Source organism: Calidris pugnax, unplaced genomic scaffold (genome assembly GCF_001431845.1).
Source record: "Calidris pugnax isolate Ruff unplaced genomic scaffold, ASM143184v1 scaffold11, whole genome shotgun sequence".
In the NCBI taxonomy this organism is placed as follows: Eukaryota; Metazoa; Chordata; class Aves; order Charadriiformes; family Scolopacidae; genus Calidris; species Calidris pugnax.
Window position 1 is genome coordinate 4,187,074 of NW_015090803.1, and position 18,355 is coordinate 4,205,428.

Here is an 18,355-nt window from a genome sequence, read left to right on the forward strand (position 1 = left end):
TATTTTATAGACTCTGCAGAGTTCAGGCACACTTGTATTTTTCTAAGGAATCCCAGAATGTTTCACTTTGCATGACTTCTAATACTTTTTCTTAAAGAGCAACTCCACAGATGTCTCTTCTAAAACACATGCCTAGAGAATCCTCCCTGTTAGGCTTTTCCAATTTCTCTTCTACTGTCTTGTAACTACCTTGGGATGTTCCTTTCTGTCCTTGGATAAGCCACTGTTCATTGTCTGTGTCACTAAGTGTCAGTTGTTCACATGCCAGCTAACCAGTTGTCTTTAGGGTCTTCCACTTGAATGGACACTTACGCGTATTTCTAACTGTTCTCTACAGTTACAAAAAGTATGGCTTTTTTGAAAAAACTGAAATGTTTTCCTGGTCTTGTATTGTGAACAAAATTGCTTCCCTGCCCAATAATTAAACAGTATTAATAATGTTACTTATTATGGTTTTTTGATTACTTTAATGAGACATTTTTGTGGGTTTTGATTTTGTTTGTTTTTTTCAAAAGATTTTTTGCAGAAAAATTTCAAATCAATATAATTGTAAAAGCATTGGGACCAGAAATGCTATTTATAGATACGGTCTTGGTGATTTCTCTAAGCTTGTACTGTTCCTGTGAATAGTATTTAACAATTCCTAGAATGTGATAGAAATGCATCATTATAAAAGTATTTTTACATAAATACTTCCATTGTCCATTGTTAAGTATAAAATGTTTGAAAGTTAACCATTACTAACATGAACTAAGCCTTGCATTTTCCCCTTTGCTTTCAAACAGCCCTGAAAAACCAGAAAGCGTGAAAATAAACGTGGAAGATTCACCTGTTGTGAAATACGTGGACGCTGAAACATCTTTATAGAACTGAACCAAGGGGAATTGCGTGTATTTGTGTGTGTATATATATCACTGCAGGATATTATACCATTGAAGTGTGATTTCCAATTTAAGGAGCAACAAGTATTTAATTCTGCCATTGCTTAGGGCACTGTAGATATGCTTGCATAATGAGAAGATTTTCCTACAGATCGGATGAATGGTAATCACACTTCAGCTATTTATTTTATTGGAAATTTTATTTTCATTTTTAAATAGGAAGATTGTAATGAATGCATCTTATTTTCAATAATCAATATGTGCATAAAAAAGTTAAATCAGCTTTTGCTGACGATTACTGGTCCACATTGCTTAAAATTTTGCAGAACCTCTGTTGATTATGTGCGCTACAGAAGTTTGTTTTCCATGAAGGCAGTTACTGCTTGTTTTTGCAGGGTATACTTTTTTGTGATTTCATAGAACAAATATTAATGTGCTGTTTTCAAGAACTACTGTGTTTTATGTCTCCACTACATTCTGGTGTTTTCTGGATTCTGTCTCTCCTCTATTTTATGGAAGTGGCCTAGAGCCCTAAGTCAGGTGGTTAGTTGATCTTTAAAATATATATAAATACCCTGCTCTGCTACTGTTTTTTTTCAATTCACCCTTGATTTTTCATTGTTATCCAGTAGCAGTATGAGTGCAGTAATTGTAGTTACAGTCCCAAGTCAGTATTTGTCATTTTGGACACTCCATGTTTACACAATATAAATTGGATTTACAGGCAGCAATTTGGTCTATAGGAAGTGACACAGACTTACCACACTGGTACTTCTCAGTTCTTTGGTTCCTGTTCTTACTTGCTTTTTTCCATCGACTTTCAGAGTCTGATTTACTCAGCTTCAAGACTGAAACTTTAGAGTATTTCATGTCCTCATCAAATATCTTTCTTGCTGAATTAATTTTTAAATTTACTGTGTATTTGATTACATGAGCTGTAGTTTAATTCTAGATTTATGATCAGTATTATGTTATGGATTACAAATTGCTTGTGGTATTTGTGTGTACAGTTCTTATCCTCTCCATTGTAAAGGGCGTATATGATAGCACACCAACTTATTTTTAAATGTTTTATTTATTTTAATCAGTATAAATTTTTATCTTTAAGATGAATTAAAGTAAATATTCATTTATTAAAGTAAATGGGATTTTTTTGAGGCTCACTGATAAAGATGCAGTCAGTGCATTTATTGTACTTACATTTTCAAGTTCTAGTGTTTAGCATTATAATATTTGAAATAATGAGAATTTTATGTATAAATGCAAATCTTGATCACTTACCTGCGCAGTTTCCATTTTTAATATTTTTTTTTTTTGCCTTACACCTTACTTTTTTGGCTTTAATTTCTGAATGATCTTTTCACATTTCTGAATTGCCATCAGCCCTTTCTGGATGTACTACAATGGCTTTAATTAGAATCTGTGCTCATTTAAAATTAGAAGATGCTGTTTGCTTAATTTTGCTTTTTGGCAAAGTTGAGAGTTTTACCGTGGACCATGTTGTAAAATTCCCAACAATGCAAAAGAAGCTGATTTCTGGAGGAGGGCAGAATTCATCTGAAAATACCACTTGAAGTGGAATTTTGGTGCTCTTCAGCCAAGTGTCACTTGGAGAGAAGGTAATTTATATTACAAAAATAAAGCAATCAGTGGGAATAAATAGAACATTTTAAAATAGCATTTAAGTTACATGGACTGTTACCATTCCCTTTAAATGTAATATAACTAAATAATGTTTTTATTTTTATTTTTGCTTTTCTTTTTTTCATTTGGCTGAATTCCAAGAAGAGAATTTAAAGAAAGTAAATAATAGTGTACAGCAATACAAATAATGTTATCCAAACTGTCATAACAAAGGCTCAGGTCAGTGGCAAAGCAAGTGAGGTCTGCGTTACCAATTTGACTAATACTGTGTAATGACCTATATACGTGTTCCTCTATTCTTAAGACAATAGTGTAGCTTGTGCCTTAGCTTGAGTAGGTGCTCTTTCAGAAAATACCCATGTTTTCCCTCTAGTCAAACTGAGATACAGTGAAACTATAGCAGTTGGTTCCCAAAACTTTCTGCATTATTTTAAAAAGAAATAATAAAGCATACATCTACAATGTCAGTTGTTGACTACTAAGTAGCTCTTGCTGAATCGAAGAGGGAAGATACTTTGGGCAGTTTACATAGCGTTATCCACGATACATGACTTCTGTACCAGTCCTCCCAGTAGCTTGTTACATACACTTAGTTCTACAACAATTTCCAAAGACCCAAATAATTATAATAAACTTCTTAGATTTTTAACTCTTTAATGCTGGAAATCAGAGTCCCCTGGTGCTGCACATCTTGTGTCTGGCTTCTACTTCAGAAAGATTTAAGTTTTGGTCAACGTTACAGGAAGTGGGTATTTTTCTAGTGAAGTTGAAAGGAAACAAAACCAAAGCCCCACAAGTCTAATCACAGTATTTATTTAAATTTAATTGTGTAGATATTTTAATCAGTGCCAGAAATACCATGACTTGCAAAGCATTTAACAGTGACCTTTAGTTCCAGTGTTCTTGGTCAGTAGCATGTTGTGCTTGCACTTTTTTCCCGTTAATAGAAGAAGATCTGGTTTTAAGTGCATAAAATCACACCAATAATCTACGGTTAAGTGATTCGCTGCTCATATTACACCTTCTCTGCTTTAAAAATCACACATAGTATTAAATGGCCACGGATGTAGTTTACTGTAGGTACATAGACATTTTGCCTTAATGGATGCAAAAGAGCAGTGATAATTGCTGTGCACTGATTTTTTTTTTTTTTTTTTTTAAATAAGGGTTAAGCCCTGTAAAGACTACGCCAATGTATGTCCATTCCAACAGTTAGAGGAAAATAAAACAGCCCTGCACTTTTTTTTTTTAGATGCCTTGGTTTCCCGGAATGGAGCTTAGTGCTACTGTGTATCTGGCTGCAGAGCCACCTCAGGAAGTCCCTCTTTTTTTTTTCCTTTTGTCTTTTTTTTCCTTTTCTAATTTATTTATAAATATGAATGTTTACATAAAGTGTAGGTCTTAATTTTGACCACTCCGTTTAAATTATCGTCTAAAATATTTCGCTCAAAATGCAGTCTCGTGTTTAAATTATATTCTACGAAACTCATTCTTAGTATTTTCATATGTATTACAATGACACGCTTTTTATTCTGTTTACGTATGCCCAAGTTAATTATACTTTCTTCCTAGATTTATTTTGCATCTGTAACATAAGGTTATTCAGTGAAATGTTCCAAATTGCCAAGTTTGTCATCATAAAACCTGTTGGGGTAGAATTCGGTGCCCTAGTAGAGGTTTTTTTCAACCAAATGTCTTGGCCGTTTTTTTTTTTTTTTCTCCGCTCAATGAAAGTTCTCCCATAACTTGACCGTTTGCTTCCCCCGCATCTCTCTCTTCAGATGGGAGCTTCCTAATCTGTGCCCTTTGCAAAGGCAGGTTCGAGAGGCTGTAAAATACACCTGTAACAGCAGCGTCACATTGCGGAGCCTGCGCCATTCCAAAGGGTTGTCTTGTACATACGTTTCTGGACATCGTAAGACAAACAGTTTACGATTTTTTTCAGTTCACAAATGTAGTCTGTTAGATGAGCACCACGATGATTTTAGTTCTCTTTTTGCTTCATGTGATTAGTAATGTTTTGATTGCTCATCTAGGTCAAATTCATTATCCAGTACAGTACAAATGTGTGAAGTACTTTGTTTATACCAACAGTAATTTATTTTACAGCAAATTTTAAAACTAGAGGCACACAGCTTTGAGTCAGCCTAAAAGTAGTGCTATAAATAAAGCAAATTGCTTAGTAATTTTAAGTCGATTTTATTTTGTAACATTTTTAGTGAAAACTTATAGGACTTAGTTGGCATTGAAGTTAATCTAAAGACACTTTGATACTGAATTTAGTATCTGTTATGTTTATTTGGAATAATGAATGAGTTTGAAAATCAGTACTTTTCTAAATGATTTTATTGGCAAGACGCATCATTTATAATACTTTTCTTTATTGTTGCTGATACTCCTGTGCAAAGGTGTCTTCCAGGGTTCAGCACCTGTAGCTGAACTACAATTTTGATTTTAATACTGACTATTTCAAATGTGATTACATACTGTACGGTTCGAATTTTTTATGACTGCTTTTCTAATTACAACGGTGTTTTCTTACTTTACAACAAAATCCAAAGCAAATGAAAACATTATTCCAAATGTAGAATCCATATTTAGTTTCTACAGAAAACACGACTCTCAGATTTGTCTTTAATGTGAAAGATCCAGCCTTTGTTGTTTTAATTACTGCTAGAATAAAATTATCTTTTGTAATGTTTCAGAAAGTCGGTAAAAGCAATAAAAATCTACTGAGTTACGACTTTTTTCCTCTCTTTATTACACGCCGAGCGGGCGGCCCTCCCCGTGGCGTCCCTGTCTCCATGGCAACGGTGGGGAACTGTCGCTAGGGGCGGAAGACGGCGGCTCGCGATTGGCCAACGAGCCGGGCTTTTCGAAGAAGACGGGTCGCGATTGGCTGCGGGGCGTTCCGTTCCCCGGCGGGAGGGAGAGCCCCCCCCCCGCCCGTAAGCCGGGCGCGGAGCGGAGCGCGTGCCGCGACGTGAGTGGGACGGGGTGGGGTGGGGGGGGCCATGCAACGGCGATCGCCCCGCGCGCGCCGCTCCCTCAGGGAGCTCCCCGAGGGTCGGGAGGGAGGGAGGGAGGGGAACACCGTCCGTCTCCGCTGCGGCGGCGGCTGTGGGACCCGCTCCCCGAAACCGGCCTCCGGGAAGGGCTAGCAGCCCCTCGCTGCCCCCTCCCGTGGCAAGTACCGGGGCGTTGGGGAGGGGGCGGAGGAGGCAACGGAATCGGGCCGCCGTCTGCTCAGCGCGAGGCCGTTCTGTCACGCAGTTAGGGGGTGATGGCATGTTTCGGCCACACTCTAATCAAGTAGAGGTTTCAGCTTGTTGATGAAAAAGCTCAAAAGGTAATGCTAGCCTTTAGGAATGTATGTAAACATGCAGCTTGGTATAAAACACCTCAGAAAAAAATATAATGTAAAAATCAATTGCTGAGCCAGGCCTGCTTAGAGGTGAATAAGATGTGAAGGCTCCAGGGAATCTCTGTGCTCCTAAATGAAGCGGGGTTTGTGCAGCACACCGCCTGCCAACTCGAGAGGGCACCTCACTCCTGAATTTTTGCCTAACAAACTAGGAGCAATGCCTGTAAAACAAGGGTTACTCTGCCCCCATCCCTCCCCCAAGCCTCCCAACAGCGTCTTCCCCAGCCCTGAGCCTTCAGAAGGCTGCAGTCTCTCCTGATTCCCAGAGGCTCTAGGTCCTAGCAGTACAGTTCCTTAACAAGGTCTGCCTTGTAGTGAGGGCAGAGAGGATGGAATTCACAGAGGTATGTATTCTGTGTATGATTCTGTGAATTTCACAGAGCTATGTATTATCCTTGCATGGATACAGAGCTGCTCACTAGACCTCACAAATCCGCTTGTTCTCCTACATCTTCTGAACTGCAGATTACCCGGGTAGATTTAGGCAGAATCTACAGATAAAAGTTATGATCTGGAAAGTAGCTCAGAGACTTGCATTGCACGGCTCCTGGAATCTGAGAATAGGCCTGGCCGTTTATGGCTCCACTGGAACTGGGGTGGCGCAGAGTGAAAACAAACAAAGCCCTAAACAAGCACTGGCTTGAATATTTCAATTTATTGGAAAAACTGGAACCTAATATTGGATCCTAATTAATCTTCAGACAACCTTCAAAGAAATTATTAAACAAAATAAAATTTGAAGTTACTATATGCATATGGAAGTTTTCATGCGTAGCAAACATGCAGATTTCCATATTAATTCAGTCAGTAAAATGTGTAAGAAATATTCTTCAGACGTTGTCTGTATGGGCTTATCAGTGCAGAATTTCCTTCTGACTGCCGTGCTTTCTGACAACAAGAATGGAAGAGGTCCAGAATTCCCTTTGCTTTCATCAGACCGGAGAAAGAGAAGCTCCGTTCTGGGAACTTTTCATCATCTTTTATGCTTCCTTTGGCATTTCTATTTTGGCAATAATATATTGATAATTGCTCTTTTAAGGAGTGACTTTTCATCTGACCTCACACACAGCTTATATTATTAGATACATTCCTATCTAGCGACAGCATTAAAGGTCTTATTAAAGCCAAGATATCTTGGCTTTAAAAATGCATCTACTGCTTCTTTATCCAGCTTAAGCCAGTTAACCTTCTATGCATAATTAGACAGCGGAACTCAGCCACTGGAGTGATTAAGAAAGGAATTCAAGGGTAAACCAAAGAACCAGTTGTCTTACAAACTATCCATATTCAGTAGTTATTGCTAATAAAGATTATAAAGCATCTTTTTATTTAAGAGAGTTTCTAACGAGTACAGTGAAGTTTGTGGTGGTAGATTTTTTTTTCTCCAGTGTATCTTTGTTTGTTTGATGGTTTGATTTCGCCTTCTGAAGCTTTATGTGCTTGTGTCATCTGAGACAGATACCAGACTGGACTGCAGATCAAGGCTGGGGTGGTAATTCCTTTGTCTCCCGTCTCTCATCATGTGAATTCTTTTATTTCTGACAGCATTCTTGAAATGTTTCTTGTCCTATCCTGCATGCCAGTGCTATCAGAATGCATCTCTCTTTCTATGTAATAGAATTAACATAGCTAATTAAATGTAATTATCCCTGGTTAAAATGAATTAGTTAATATTGCTCTCATTTTATTGTTTTAAATGGAATTGAATAAGACTCCTTGATCTAAAGACATTTTCCTTTTAATGTGTTTCTGTTCTTTTAAAGAGTTGCCTGACCTCTATCTTTTTCTGGCATAACTTCAGTGGAATGCAAGTGTTGTTTGGTTTGTTTCTTATACATTACTTATGGAGCTCACTTAATAACTGGGGGTTAGTTATGAGGATAGTTAATAGCCTGGCTCCATGGAAATTTCTGCTGGCAGGAGTAAAGAAGACACACGGGGGTGGGAACTTATTCAATGATTTCAAGAAAGTCAAATAACTGTGAGAATAGGTAAGGAAATATTTCATGTCTGTTTCGTCTTGGTTTATGGCTGATCCAAGGGAACCAGGAGTTTGGAGGTTGTTTCCTTTTATCTACCCCTCACTCAGGGTTTGGTGGTAATACACCTGCCTGATTCAATGACTGGCTACTGATTAAAGGGTTTTCTGCTCTTTCTCCCTCTATTTACAGCTGTGCATTCCTGCCCCCTGCCTTGTCAGCAGAGGTACTCATCAGACGACTGATGATGTCCCTGCTTACTGCAGGGGGGTTGGACTAGGTGGCCTTTAAAGGTTTCTTCCAACCCACCACATTCTATCATTCTATGACTGCAAAAGCGAGCTAAATTGGTAGAAAACTAACTTTACAAATAGAAGCATTTGGTTTTCTTTCTGCTTAACTCTCTGCATTGGCTCAGGTTTGTGTCAAAAAAGCTGAAGATGTGGAGGTGAGTGGCTGAGGTTGGGAAGGGAAAGGAAAGGGACTGCCATTCTCACCAGCAGCTGCCTGTTAGTTAATTGGTTTATCTCTGTAGTAAAGCTGAAGAGCACAACACTTTAAGCTGCATATTGTCCCTGTCCTCATACAGCAGATGTACTTGGGACAAGCTATAATGTAATCAGGGTTAAAGCAGGAGAGATTATTTGCAGCCTGAATCAGGTTTCCCAGTCCAGCGAGCTGTGCGCCCCTGAAGATGCTGAGCTGGCAGACCAAAGAGGTGGTGCAGGGTCAGTTTGTGGCCAGGGCTGGCCTCTTTTTGTTGACTGGCCTGTGCTGGCTTAGTGGCCTCTAGGAAATAGAGAGGTAACCTCAGGATGGTTCCTCAGAGCTGGGTGAGGGCTGCGTCCCTTCATTCTCAGACAGCAGTGAAGGGAATTTGGCTTGATGTTTGTCAGGTTCAATTTTGTACAGGGATATTTGGATCTATAATGGCAATGAACCTTTAAAATCTTAGTTAGCTGTTACTGTTTCATCTTTGCTAAGGTATTGCAAACACCAAAAGCATTGGACTGGCAGCCCTCAAGCAAGGTTGGTCTACAGTTGCAAGATTTTTGTAAATAATCACAAAGATCTAACAATTTTGGATGAAATCCTAGTCATATTGGGAATCCTGCGGTTGTGGTCTAGAAGTCTAACCCAAGGGTTACTTTGTTAAATGGGATGCTGGGAATTTTAAGATTTAACTGTATTTGTTCATGGACAAGTTGTTTTTGTGTGTGGTTTTGTTTGATGATTCTTTAATTGGTTGAAATACGTCCTTTGTACACTTTTACTTGGGAGCAAGTTGATAATTTGTGTGTTTCACAGTATTTCATAGTGTGCAAATGTGAGATGTTGATTGCATTATGTCATGCCTCAGTAATATACTAAATGGATTGGGGTATTGGGGAGAGGATATAAAATACAAATATCAGTAAAACAATACATGGAAGCTCTTACTCATGAGGATTCGTAAACATTCTTAGCAATGTATTTGGCTTCTCTTAACTTTTATTGCTTTTGAAGCAAAGGAAATAAATGAATTGAAATAACTTCATTTAGTTTAATCTGATTTCAGGATTATTTTTTTTTTTTGCTGAACAGAAAACAGGTTGAACAGATCCTGTTTATACTCATTCCCTGGTGGTAACTGGTACAATAGAATTGTTCTGAGGTGTTTTTAAGTAACCCTTTTGAGTGGATGTGTGGAGGAGAGAGGAGGAGTTTCCTGGAGATCCAGATCAATCATTCTCTGGGGGGAGACTAGTGGTAGGATAAAGGCTTGTTCTAAAGAATAGAAACAGATGATCTGGACTTACAGGCTGCTTACTGGAGTGAGTTAATATGGTGCAAAAGTTCATACTGTCAACAGTTGCATTTTGGGTAGTTCTCTGTCTGATGCCAGAATGTACAATTGCGAAATAACTCTGATTTTCAGCTGGAAAGCAGCAGCTTCTGGTAGTTTATGATGCTTTTATTTCCTGCCAGGTTTTCTTCTTTGTCTTTAGAGGAAGAGGAATGAAAATGAATAGTGGAGGAATTCTACACTGCACAAAGAAAAAAGGAGGCTATCATATTTCATATGAAAAATCCTATTAAAAAGACACCAAAGAGAACATTCAAATGGTCCATATTTAGAGAATAGTAAAATGGGTAGAAAGGAGCCGACAGTGGTATTATATTCTCATTTTTTAAAATCAGAGGAGTTCTACTTATACGCAGCAGATGTATGCAGTTCTCAGGGATAGTTGTTAGTTCTCAGTTTAGGTGATGAAACCATTATATTCTCTGTTGTCTGGACAACAGCTTGTATGATACAACCTTGATGTCAGCCTGTAAGCACTGTTGTAACCTAAGTAGATAATCCATGGTGAAAAATAATGGTAATAATACACAAGATGAGGAATAATCCCACTAAAAATGAAGTGTAATAGTAAGACAGTCAGTATTATCTACCAGTGTGATGCGAAAACGAGATTTCTGTATGTCAGGTTAAATATTTTCTTGTTAGTATCTGGAATTATAAAGGATATATTCATATAATGTCTAAGGGTTGATGTTGAGAAAATGTTAGAGCTGGGTTGTTTTTTTTTTTTCCTTAAAAGTTTTATCTGTTGGTTCTGTAATTCAGTATTTGTTGCTTTTGCTGTACTAATATAATTCTGTCTATTTTTAGTCATCTGATAATAGTGATACACAATGCCTGATCAGGACAAAAAGTTGAAGAGCACAGAAAAAGCAACAGGCAAAAAACCTCATGGGATGTCTATGAGGTATAGTATCTCACATCTTTCTTTGAACTTCAGCAGGACCCGTGTGGAATTTGCACTAGCTGCCAAAGCAGAATGCTTTAATTTGAAATGCAGTATAAACATGACAACTGTTACTCTGGTCACAAAGTTTATTTACACCTTTGTTGATTTAAGGCATTCTGGAGAAGCTATAAATTCTTCTCTATGCAAAATGAGGACACTAGGGGACACTAGGCAACACTAGAAAACTTTATTTTGTGTCAGTAGCATTGTTGCTTGTTGACTTTCTTTACTCTTATGAAAGTACTTTTATGTAACTATTAACATGCATATTTGTGCTATTGTGTTTTACCATAGGGATTATTCTGACCTTAAAAGACTTCAGTCTCTCTTAAATATTCAGTCAAGCAACCAACAGGTATTTTTCAATAACTGTTAAACATGCTGTAGAATTATATAATTATAAGTAATGATGATTATGGTTTGTGGCAGATGCTTAGGATATTGTGTTCCATTACTGTTCCATATTGTTCCATAGTTAAGTAGCCTAACAGATTTGTTTTCTTCCATGCCATTCAACAATGTCATGAGAAGGTAGGCTTAGAGATGTATTGCTTACAACATGATGATAAATAATATAAAATAAAAAACCTCAGCATTTTAACCATATGCAGTTTGTCTCTGGAGAATAACACTTGAGCTAAAAATCTCCAAGGCATAAATATCAATGCATGAAACTTACAGGACATGGTAAAATATTCACCTCAAGTCACTTAGTGAAGCTTGTGTTTCCTATTTGAAGCAAAGAAAACCAAGACATGATGATGGGTGTGAGTCCTTGGAATGCCAGAACAGTTTCTTCCTTTCTATTCTGTAAAAAGATATGACAAAATAACTCAGGGAATTGTCCATGTGAGATAGGAGTTATGCACTCCCTTCCTGGATAGAGGCATGGAATTTCTTCTCAGCAGAAAGCTGAAACATATGAGTTCTACGGATTCTTTCTGAAAAGAATACGAAGGCTGTGCAATTGTAGAAGTGAGATGAGTAAGGAGCATAGGAAATGAATGTGTGTTGCAGATTCTGCTGAGCTTTGCCATTATAAATTTTAAAAGTCACCGTTCTTTCAATTTATATATCTCCATGTACTAGTTTTCCAGCCTTGCTTTACATCAGTTTTCTACCACGTCAGTTTTGTTTTGTGTGGGGTGTGTGTGAATTTTATAATGGCAGATTCTAGGTCCAATGTTCAAGTCAGAACTTGACAAAAAGTACTTTTGCTCAATAATATTCTTATAAAACTTAAAATGCAGTGTGTAACTCATGAGTACTAACTCTTTACTCCTTAGCTTCCAGCAATACGCTTTGACAGCAGTCAAACCAGTGTGACAAAAGCTCGTCAGAACATCAAAAGCAATGAACAAAAACCCCATAGTCAATGGCAAGAACCAACAGAAGTTGCTGAACTTGAAAACTTCAGGTAAAAAAAAAAGTTAATGTGACACTGTGTTACATCTCTGCACATCTTTATGTATCTTAAGCTTCTTGCAGTGTTGAAGGCGTTTATATTTGTACGTATGTCTTGTACTTTCATGTTAACCCATTATGCTTCAAGGTCCAACAGGGGAGGTTTAGATTGAACATTAGGAAGGAATTCTTCACAGAGAGAGTGGTTGGGCATTGGAACAGGCTGCCCAGGGAGGTGGTTGAGTCACCATCCCTGGCTGTGTTTAAGGGACGTTTAGATGCGGTACTGAGGGATATGGTGTAGGGGAGGACTTTGTAGAGTAGGGTAGATGGTTGGACTCGATGATCCCAAGGGTCTCTTCCAACCTCAATGATTCTATGATTCTATGATTCTATGCGAGATATAAATTATATATTTTTAACTTTCTAAACCTGTGACTGTTTCTGCCTTTGTAAGTTTCAGACACATGGTCCCACTCAGCAGCATGTACTGTTCAGAGTTAATATTGTCAGTTTAAATAAAATAATGGTTTCTTTATTTGGGAAGCCTATATTGTACCATTATAGTAGTCCCAATTTATGCACGAGACAGACTATTGTTCCATGCTGTTTGTATCTGGAAATACGAAGTTGTGTTATTCCCTTGTAACTGCTGATATGACATTTCTTAATTTTTCCTGCTAATATTGAGTTTTGGCAATCTAAAATTATGATGTGGTGAGATAATCAGCAACTAAGCATTTTTTATTTTTTTTTCCTTATTAGTGTGACCTACAAGAATGAGAGAAATTTTAGCAAGCATCCCAAACATAAGCTGTTTCAAGAGATCTTTACAGCTTTAGTTAAGAACAGACTCACCAGCAGGTCAGTATATTGAGCACATTCATATCCAAGGAGCTCATGCTTTCTTGCCTTGAGCAAAGAACCAAGATGTGTGGGTGATGTTTCATGTAGCATATATGTTTCAACAATAGACCTCCATGTGGAAACTACCAGCTTTAACATCTCTGCATAGTCTCAGTTTTAAACAACCACTTATGTCTTGACTTTGAAGACCAAATGCTTGGATTAGTGTCATGGAAAAAGGAAGGCCTGGTTAAAATTCGGATGACCAAAATTCTAACATCTGCCATGTCTCCTTTGTACTGGTGTCTGTAATCTATGGTTTGCTTTTCTAATTTCATTTTTATTTTTCTGATTTTACTTGTATTTTATGGACTGCTGTGTATATGCAGAAAGGTGAGTGGCTTTCATAAACCAGATGAGTTTATGTTACTGTTCATATTTATTTGTATTTGTGTGTATAACAGGATTAGAAAGGAAAAACCTTTCTTATGCTGCTCTGATTTGAACGAGGAAGAATTGCAAGACCTTAAAAAAATGGGGGGGCAGGTGGGCATAGAAGAAGGTATTTTCTGAAAAGAAGAATATGTTTTTCAGGATTTCTATTACTATACACTCCTGCAGTGTATTGTGCTTTTCCATTTTAAAGCCCAAGTAAGGTCATGTAAGTGATTTGTAAATCTGGTACCTCTTTTGTTTCACATTAACTTTATCATCTCAGTACACACCAGTGGGATGTCAGTGGCTCAGCTTCATTTACTAAAATTCTAAGAATAACTTGCTTTGTGTCTTCCCAAATTCTGTTTCTACATTGTGCCACACCTAGCTCATATTTTGGTTTTTGTTTTCTTCAGTATTTGTTGTTGATGATGAAATAGCAAATGCTATATTATAGCAAATATAGCTATATATATATATATAGCAATATATATATATATAGCTATATATATATATAGCAAATATAACAAATGTATTATAAATGAAAGCACCCAGGTAAGGTTGATGAAAAAAGCATGTATTAGTAGGAATGTAAAACCCATTTAGTTGCACTTTATAAATATTTTACTATGGCTGTAACAGTGTCCTCTCTTTGGAACTACTTCCATTGCATTGTCTCAGATCTTAGAAACCGTCAGTCTCATCAGCATTACATGCTTTTGCTGGTATAACTACATTGGTTGGGGTGCAAGGAAAAATCACACCCACTTACTGGCTTCGCTGTGTCAACAGAAGGCCTGGTTGTAGGTAGTTCTCTCGACAAAAAAACCTGTGATCAGCTTAACTTAAGTAATTTGCCTAAGGAGTATAACAAAGCAGGCTGAAAAAATCCTGCTGGCGTATCCTGGATATACACTAGTGTATCTAGTAACGTGTACTGTAAATGTAACTATAGCAGAAGAGACTCTCAAATGTTAACCAGGGTCAGAGAATTACTGGCCCTGCTTGGAAACATGACCAATGTGTTGCTCCATTAAAGAAACTAACTTCTGTTAAGAGTCAAAGCTTTTTCGAAAAAAACCAAACTTTGTAGATCCACCATGGTTATGATCTTCAGGCCACTTTAAAATCTGACCTACAAAGTTTCATGCTGTTCTGAAGTGTCCAATTATGGAAGCATAATGAAAAATAGTATTACTTTGGGCAGAGAATTGGCATAGAAAGGCTGAGATTTTGTTAGTAACTATTTGTAAAACATTTATTTTTATCAAAGTATTTTTGGACATTGGCATCATTCCTAACTGCAAATGATAAAAAGGGAAGAGAACTGCCACATCTCATAGACTTTTTTCCATTCCTTGGAAACTTGCCCAGATATTACAGATTCTGTTCCCTCAGTTAAAATAACAACAAAAAAAATGCACCACAAAGATATCCAATTTTAGGTTTATTTAAAATAAGAAAATAGGGATATATATCTTCAATAGATAATGGAAATGGTGATTCCATTACTGGTATTTTATGCAGGATTATTGCCCCTCAATCCTTTGTGTGTATCTGAAGTGTTTTCTGCCGAGTCTTGTGCTGGGGGATTCTATGGAGAAATATAAAAGAGGAAGTTCTATTTGGAACTATAATCCTATATCAAGAAGATTTAAACTAAATAAAAAATTGTTCCAAGGACTAATGGTAATAGTTTTTAAAACGCAGGCTAGATTATGATAATTCCAAAAATTATTTCAAATCTAGCGCTTTTTACTTCTGTAGCACCCATGTGGTTTGTTTTAAATTTTATGTACATGTGTTTTTGCACTGAAGTTTGGTATGTGTTTTCTCAGTGATTTTGCCCTTTTGAGCCTTGATCTAAACGCTTAAAGTAAGTTTGTATCAAAGCATGATCAGTTTGTGCTTAGAGATAAGCATGTACTTTCCTGCATCAGTTCAGTGATAATAAGTGATGGCTGGCAATGTTCATATAAGAAAATCATTTTCTTTAAAGCTGTTACTATGTTTGAATAGAAATGGCATTAAAAGTTCTATAGTATAGTATGTTCTTCAGCTGTTGTAAGTTACTAATCTTCTAGTCAACTGATTCCCTAATCATAGTTTTATTTAAGTATTTTAATACTTTTGTATTATATTTGGCTTATGTTTTGAATATTTTTTTTTCAGTGAGTGGGTTAATCAGGCTCCATCCATCCATTTTCTTAGAGTATTAATCTGCCTGAGATTACTAATAAGGGATCCATGCTATCAGGTCAGTATATCAAAATATTGTTTCTTGCTTGGATAAGGGAATACATGTAAGCATCATGCATATGAGTTTTGTTGGTGCATGTGTACAAAAACATGCATACTTATGGATGTATTATTATATGAATGTACATATATTTCTATATGTGAAGGTGTGATTTGCAAACAAACAAATTCCAAGAGTGAATTTGTAGTGTTACTGCATAACTTGCTCAATTTCTGATATCTCTTACAAAGTGTCTCTTATTGCTAACCCTAACAAAGAACCTGTAAATCTTCATAACTTGGTCATTGCTCTGAGCCCTAGACTTCATACTTGACTTTACCATACAGATATGTAAAATTCCCATTATTTAGTAAGTGAAGAAAACTGAAAGCTGCCTGTTCCTCCTAGCAGCCCAATGCTCTGAAACTCCAAACAATTAGCTTTTAATTTTATTTTGGCTATTACAGTTATTATTCATAGGACTAAGTCTGAGACATTTGTTAAGATATTTGGATTTGTGTATATTTTTCCTACATATTCCAAAGCTTATACCATTTTTCCAGTTTTAGAATGTTTAAAATATCTCTTCTATGTTTTTATTTTTCTACTTACTGAAAGTAATTCTGAACTCTTGAGATGTTAAACATCTCCAGAATCCATTGACTTGGACCACTAGAGTTAGGGTTTCTCAATATTTATAAGAAACAGAGCATTTATACTCTAATGCTCTCTCATTCTAGTGTTTTCTGTATTTTGACTCTTTTTTTTATTTTATTTTTTATTTTCTTCTAGGAAATGCTCCACAGCTTGGGTGGGATTGAAAATCTAGCTCAGGTAGAATTCCTCATAGTACCTTTATCCGTTATGTTGCATGTCAGTTTATTATGATTAGAATGAAATACACTGTGAAAAGCAGTGTACATGTATTCTTGTTTTATGGAAAGAAGTGAGTCTATTCCTCTGTTTGCACATAAACAGCTGGTGTGGTTTTTTTCACTAGTGCACAAAACAGCTCTCCTTATAATCTAGCAGAATTTGAACAAGGATTTTTAGTTAGGAGACTTAACAAATGCCTCCTGAAGTAGAAGAAGGATTAGAAAAGTCTGAACAATTGGTTCAGTCAAATGAAACAGTAGACTTCTGAAGGAAGATGAGTAAAGCCGTCTTGAACTGTAGCAAATGAATTCTCAAAGGTAAAAGCATAATGATAGAATGTTGAACAGGTTTAAATTTGGGGACTACAGTACTTTTGCATTACAAAACATTATCAATAACTGACTGCTACGTTGTTATTTCTGTGTTAATACTGCTTTACTCCTGAGTTTTTAATACTTGTTTGTCAGTGCCAATTTAGTAGTGGGATATGACATACCTTGAATATCTCTGAAATTGTTGGGAATTTTTTTTTTTTCTAGAAAAGAAATCAGAATTTTTAAAACAAATGTATCTTTGTAGAATGCAGTCATCATTCATTAATATTTATGGAGTCATCTGTATTTCAAGGGACCAATAATGAGCTATGAGCCCTTTGGTCAGACAGTCACCTGTTTGAAACCTCCTTAAAGTGCAGGAGTTAAAGATTATTAGTTTCTAATCGATATAGTTCCTACAGGAACTGCTTGGTGTTTTCCGATGTCACATGCCATTAATGCTTAGCCCTACCTTTTGGAGGGCTTGCAAAGTGTTATGGCCTTCTGAGACATTGCCAACATCTCTATGTGGAGTCCTCTGTGGCAGCAATACAAAGAATATAATTGAGAATTTTTACTATGCATGTGTTGCAGGCATAGAGAATTTTAAAAAGTCATGAGATGCAATTTTTATGATTTCTGCACTTCTGGGGAACTTAATATTTTGTGTCCTTTTCAGTGAGATAAAATTAAGTGTTAATAGGGTTTCCAGCACTCTGAAATGCAGTTTGAAAAAAGTTATAGCTAAGGCTTTCAAAAATCCCTCAGAAATTTGGAAGTGGCTGTAATTTCAAAGTAAATTGTGAATCCAAATCTTCTTCTGAAATCACAAGTGTAAAGTCCTCCATTAGACTATTTTATACACTGTTAAAAATGGGGGGGGAGAAGGGGGGCAGCTTCAGGTAAAAAAAACTATTATAATTTTAAAGTGGTTTACGGTGTTTTAGTAGAAAACACTAATAAAATTATTATTACCAATATTACTTCGCATAATAGTGTCCTCCTCATGTGAGTTTTCATTCTAATTTGTGTGCTGCTACTGTAGTTCAGCCTCTCTGTATCATCTGCTTGAAACTCCTGCAGTTCCCCTACACAGTGTTCTAGAAATTAAAAAATGCCACCATATGTAAAACCAATGTATAAGCAATACCGAGAATCATATGATGATTTTGAGTACTAACAGATATTACATCCCTGTGATAATTCTCATTTCCTTGAAAAATATGTTTGACCAGGTAGTTATTAGGGTTATTTCCAATCATATTTCCACCATTTCTGACCAGTTGGCTATGTCAAAAAGAAAAAAAAATAAAAAAATAAAAATAAAAAAAATCCCCTCCTGTAATTGTGTAGGTTTTAGAGTCTGAGCCTGTTAGCTGTGTGGACTAAGGATCCATCTGGCTGTTCCGAACAGTGGCCAATAGTCAGTACTGAGGGAAAAGTTTGAAAGCAGAAACATGAAGCGGTAATTCCCCAGAAAACTCTTATCAACCCTCTAGCAGCTTGCAAAGAAGGGAA

General features: G+C 36.7%; 2 protein-coding genes across 6 annotated transcripts in view; both read left to right on the plus strand.

The window, feature by feature from the left end:
- SLC4A7 (solute carrier family 4, sodium bicarbonate cotransporter, member 7) overlaps positions 1 to 5,268 on the plus strand; it is a 67,856-nt gene extending 62,588 nt beyond the window's left edge. For all 5 annotated transcript variants that reach the window (XM_014937748.1, XM_014937749.1, XM_014937750.1 and 2 more), the window contains one exon: positions 786 to 5,268. In XM_014937748.1, the coding sequence (XP_014793234.1) occupies positions 786 to 867 (82 nt within the window). In that variant the 3' untranslated portion in view covers positions 868 to 5,268. The remainder of the gene's footprint in view (positions 1 to 785) is intronic.
- Positions 5,269 to 10,588: 5,320 nt separating this feature from the next.
- The window catches only part of NEK10 (NIMA-related kinase 10), a 90,285-nt gene continuing 82,518 nt past the window's right edge, over positions 10,589 to 18,355 (plus strand). Inside the window, exons 1-6 of the mRNA XM_014937687.1 lie at positions 10,589 to 10,681; positions 11,018 to 11,078; positions 12,010 to 12,140; positions 12,893 to 12,995; positions 15,585 to 15,665; positions 16,440 to 16,481. Coding sequence (XP_014793173.1) covers positions 10,608 to 10,681; positions 11,018 to 11,078; positions 12,010 to 12,140; positions 12,893 to 12,995; positions 15,585 to 15,665; positions 16,440 to 16,481 — 492 coding nt within the window. The 5' untranslated portion in view covers positions 10,589 to 10,607. The remainder of the gene's footprint in view (positions 10,682 to 11,017; positions 11,079 to 12,009; positions 12,141 to 12,892; positions 12,996 to 15,584; positions 15,666 to 16,439; positions 16,482 to 18,355) is intronic.